The sequence below is a fragment of the Penaeus japonicus genome, unplaced genomic scaffold (assembly GCF_977035675.1).
Source record: "Penaeus japonicus unplaced genomic scaffold, GWHDUDI00000001_assembly GWHDUDI00000016, whole genome shotgun sequence".
Lineage (NCBI taxonomy): Eukaryota > Metazoa > Arthropoda > Malacostraca > Decapoda > Penaeidae > Penaeus > Penaeus japonicus.
The window spans coordinates 6879822-6884346 of record NW_028234418.1 but is presented as its reverse complement, the minus strand read 5'-3'; the positions used below and the strand labels follow the sequence as shown (position 1 = coordinate 6884346).

The 4525-nt window shown below is 37.0% G+C and overlaps 1 protein-coding gene across 1 annotated transcript in view; it reads right to left on the bottom strand.

Moving 5' to 3' along the window:
- LOC122266756 (uncharacterized) overlaps positions 1-3216 on the bottom strand; it is a 5183-nt gene extending 1967 nt beyond the window's left edge. The window contains exons 1-2 of the mRNA XM_043036626.2: positions 3158-3216; positions 1-986 (exon numbers count right to left, since the gene is read on the bottom strand). The exon at positions 1-986 is cut by the window's left edge and continues 82 nt beyond it. Of these exons, the coding sequence (XP_042892560.2) occupies positions 1-978 (978 nt within the window). The 5' untranslated portion in view covers positions 979-986; positions 3158-3216. The remainder of the gene's footprint in view (positions 987-3157) is intronic.
- Positions 3217-4525: the final 1309 nt, after the last annotated feature.

Genomic DNA, 4525 nt, shown 5'->3' with positions numbered 1-4525 from the left:
AAATGATGTAAGAAACAATTCTCTTTCTATGCTTTCCCCATCAGCAAGCAACATGGTATTATTACCGCCGTGAGACATAAACCAGCAAGTGAAGGAGCTATAGAACTTGTATTTAGGCTTCATCAACTCCTCCTTCACGCGTTCGATTGTCTCTTTTGTTGGATTCACTTCCATGCGTGTAATCATGCCAAGATGCCTGGAGATTTCCATCGTCTTTTCGAACTCTTGCATCGCTCCATCGCGGTCCTTGAAAACGCACATTATGAGGCAGAACCCGAAGGGATACAACTCCGTCGCATAGCAACGCAGGCTATCGAGGATGAAGTCAATTGTCCTCCCCTCTTCACAGGCCGAGGATTCATCACACTGCTCAATGAGACGTTCCAACCTGTTTGTATTCACCCTGTTGATTTTATCTGCTTTTTGCAAAAAGCGAACTATGAAGAAGAATAGGCATTCCTTTATCCACGTTGGATTGGGATCAACTTCATCAATCTTATAATCATTTCTAAGAGCTGTCCACATTTGAGATACTCCTGCAGGCTTCAGGGAGTCACAGACCTTTTCTAGCACAAGGTCAGCAGAATCCAGCAGCAGACGGTAGTCTAGCTCCTCATCTGTCATTTCAAATTTATTCTGTATAGCAGATTTTTTCTCCAAATCAAGAAAAGGTGGGACAACATCTAAATATTTACAGGCAGAATAAAAACGGAGGTATTCATGATCTGTCTCTGTGATATCATCATTCTCGATCACATTGTAGCAAGAAAAAGTAATTACTTTCTTCTTCAGGAATTCATCTATATTCTCGAAGTTTTGAAGTGTTACAGTAGTGGCCAGCTTGTATAGGGTATCAACATTATTGGATCCTACCATAGGAGTGGGAGCATCAGCATGCGTAGTGAAGAAAATGAGCTTTGCCTTTTTCCTGGGAGTTATGCTTGATAACCATTGCGTCACATGGCTTGCCTCGTCCATTCTGCTCTCTATAAAAAAAGAAAGAAAAAAATTATGACAAGTTAATATTGCGATTGCCATAAGATTATTTCTTTTGGTATGACAATGAAGAGACTGCGTTTCCCTATGTACCCCTTGAATAAAAGATCCCTGCATATTCTGCATTTTGTAATAGTTTTTGTTGTTTCATCAACAAAAGAATGGATTATAAGGGAACGATTTAATTATTATCTCATCATGCCAAAAGAAACTTCTGTATTATATAAAATATATGCTAAACCTTGGTGTGTGTTTGTTTGCACCAATATATCAATGTCTGTATATGGATATTTTTACACTTACACTAAAATAAGGAGCCCCAGACCCGCCTGCATCCTGCTCTTGTGACCTGCACCCTCGATATTGCAGAAGATGGTAGAATGCAGTAACGCATTTTTAATATATACAAATTTTTACTTCCCTGACCGGGACTCGAACCCGCGCCATAAGATCGACAGGCACGGTTGATACCGTTCGGCTACACGACCCGTCAAAAGAGATGTTCAACCAGACGCCTTATGAGATGTCATGGACATTACCTATGTGTTCTTATTAGAACAGTGATAGCGAATTTTTACGAACATCTCCCGCGTTACTGCATTCTACCATCTTCTCACACATATAACCTTGGTAACCTGATTTGGGACTTGAATTTGTGATTCCGTGGCTGCCGAGCGCCCTCGGGAGATGTTCGTAAAAATTCGCTATCACTGTTCTGATAAGAACACATAGGTAATGTCCATGACATCTCATAAGGCGTCTGGTTGAACATCTCTTTTGACGGGTCGTGTAGCCGAACGGTATCAACCGTGCCTGTCGATCTTATGGCGCGGGTTCGAGTCCCGGTCAGGGAGGTAAAAATTTGTATATATTGAAAATGCGTTACTGCATTCTACCATCTTCTCATACATATATATTCATGTCCACGAATATATATATAATTATATATATATATATATATTTATACATATTCATGTTTATGAATATATATATATACATATATATACATACATATATATACATATATATACATATATATTTATATATATATAAATATATGTATATATATATACATACATATATATATATATATATATATATATATATACATATATGTGTGTATAAACTGGCATAGTGTATTTTTTCGAGGTATGTGCATATATCTACATACCTGTATACGTAAATATATGTACATATATATATATATACTTATATATATATATATATATATATATATATATATATATATATATATATATATATATATATATATGTAAGTATATATGTATAGAAAGACGATCCACTGTGGCGACCCCTAAATGGGAGCAGCCGAAAGAATATATACACACACACACCCATATATATATATGTATATATATATATATATATATATATATATATATATATATATATATATATATATATATATTAAAGATATATATATATATAGCTGAACATGGCACCATAGACTCACCTCGAAGAGGGAAGAGGTGACACAGCTTTCCGTTCAATATGCACAGGAGCCGTATGCGGAACCCTTATTATGAGACTAGACATTATTCTTCTCTGCCCTCAAAAGAAGGCGGAATTTATTCGTGTTTTTCCTCCGAGCGCTTAGAATTTACAGCCCGGAAATCTTTCGACACGTAAGTAACACCTTCTACCGCCTCAGTTACCCTCGAGGTATGCTTCTACACTTGAGGGGCAAGGCAGGGAAGACAATAAACAAACCGGAGAAAGATTCCCACAGGACAACCTTAGAGAATAAACATTCCACATGTGTGTGTGCACATACATACATATATGTGTATATATATATATGTGTGTGTATATATATATATATATATATATATATATATATATATATATATATATATATATATATATGTGTGTGTGTGTGTGTGTGTGTGTGTGTGAGTATATATATATATATATATATATATATATATATATATATATATATATATGTGTGTATGTATGTATATATAAATACATATATGTATTCATCATCATCAGCCTGTATGTGTATGTGCACATACATACATACATATATATGTGTGTTTATGAGTGCACGTACATGCATACATACATATATGTGTGTGTGTGTACAAAACTAGTGAATAAGGCTTAATTATATTTGTAACAGTAATAGTCTACATACCAGAATTGAAATGGCGCTAAGTACTGTTTTTCCACGTTCTACTATGCCAGAGGCCAGACTGTCACGCACTGACAGCCTTTCATAATAATATCTCACGCGTCGGTTCTCCTGCCCAATTTTCATTTGGTCTCGCCATGTATCTAAATGATTCGTTTGATTTTTTCTTCTGAAATGCTACTGATATCACATGCATTGATCCCCAAAAGAATTAGCAGATGAAAATCACAATGCATTCATGATCTTAACATACAGATTTAGCTATATATATGTTCAATTGTATCATCCTTTAATGGTGTTTAATTTTGACACTGATGAAACCGAGCGAAGTCAAATAACGCCCTTGTTATCTTGCAAAACATACTGAAATTCTATGAATGCTTTGCTACTCGCTTATCTGTGTGGTAATGATAACATCATTAATAATAGCACCATGATTAGTAGCATTACGATTGTTATTATGGATATGAATATTGTTATTATCATTGATGTTGTTGCTATTATCATTACAATCACTGTTATTATCAATATTATTATTACTGTTACCTTTATCATTATAATCACTGTTATCATTATCATCATCATCATCATTATCAACAGCAGCAGCAGCATCGTCATCCTCATTATCACTATCAATATAAAGATTATTATCATTATCATTATTGTTACCATTATCATTAAAAGTCGAAGTCGCAATAGTTCGTGTGTGTGTTTAAGCCTCTCTCTCCCGTTCTCTCTCTCTCTCTCTTTTTCTCTTTCTCCATCTCTCTCTCTCTCTTTCTATCTGTCTATCTATCTCTATCTCTATCTCTCCTCTCTCTCTCTCTCTCTCTCTCTCTCTCTCTCTCTCTCTCTCTCTCTCTCTCTCTCTCTCTCTCTCTCTCTCTCTCTCTCTCTCTCTCTCTCTCTCTCCTGTGAGGGGTGCTCACAAAAGGACTTCAGCAAAAGTGAAGGGCGTTTTCTCTATTTATTAAAGCAGTAGCGAAGAGATTAGCAACAGTTGAAATCATACGGTCGTCGCTCAGAGTAGCACAGGGGGGAAGGCAATTCTGTCGTGTCACGGAGTGTTCTGCCTTCTCCTTCGGGAAACAGGGCAAAGGTCAGCTGTGAGGAGGCCGCTGGATCGACGCAGGAAACTTCCAAAATTAGCCCAGGGCGCGCCTGCATACGCGCCGGCTTGGCGTGGGTCCTCGTGACATCTTGTCGGTCTTCTGGGAGTGCCCGTAGCTGATAGGATCTCGGATCTGCAGGTCAGGGCGTCCCTTGGGGAATGACTGGAAGGGATGAATTGTAAAATGCTTTGTTGTTGGTTGTTTCTATACTGCGCTTAAGTTCGACTGAGCGTGATTTTGTCTATGACTGTTGCTATAA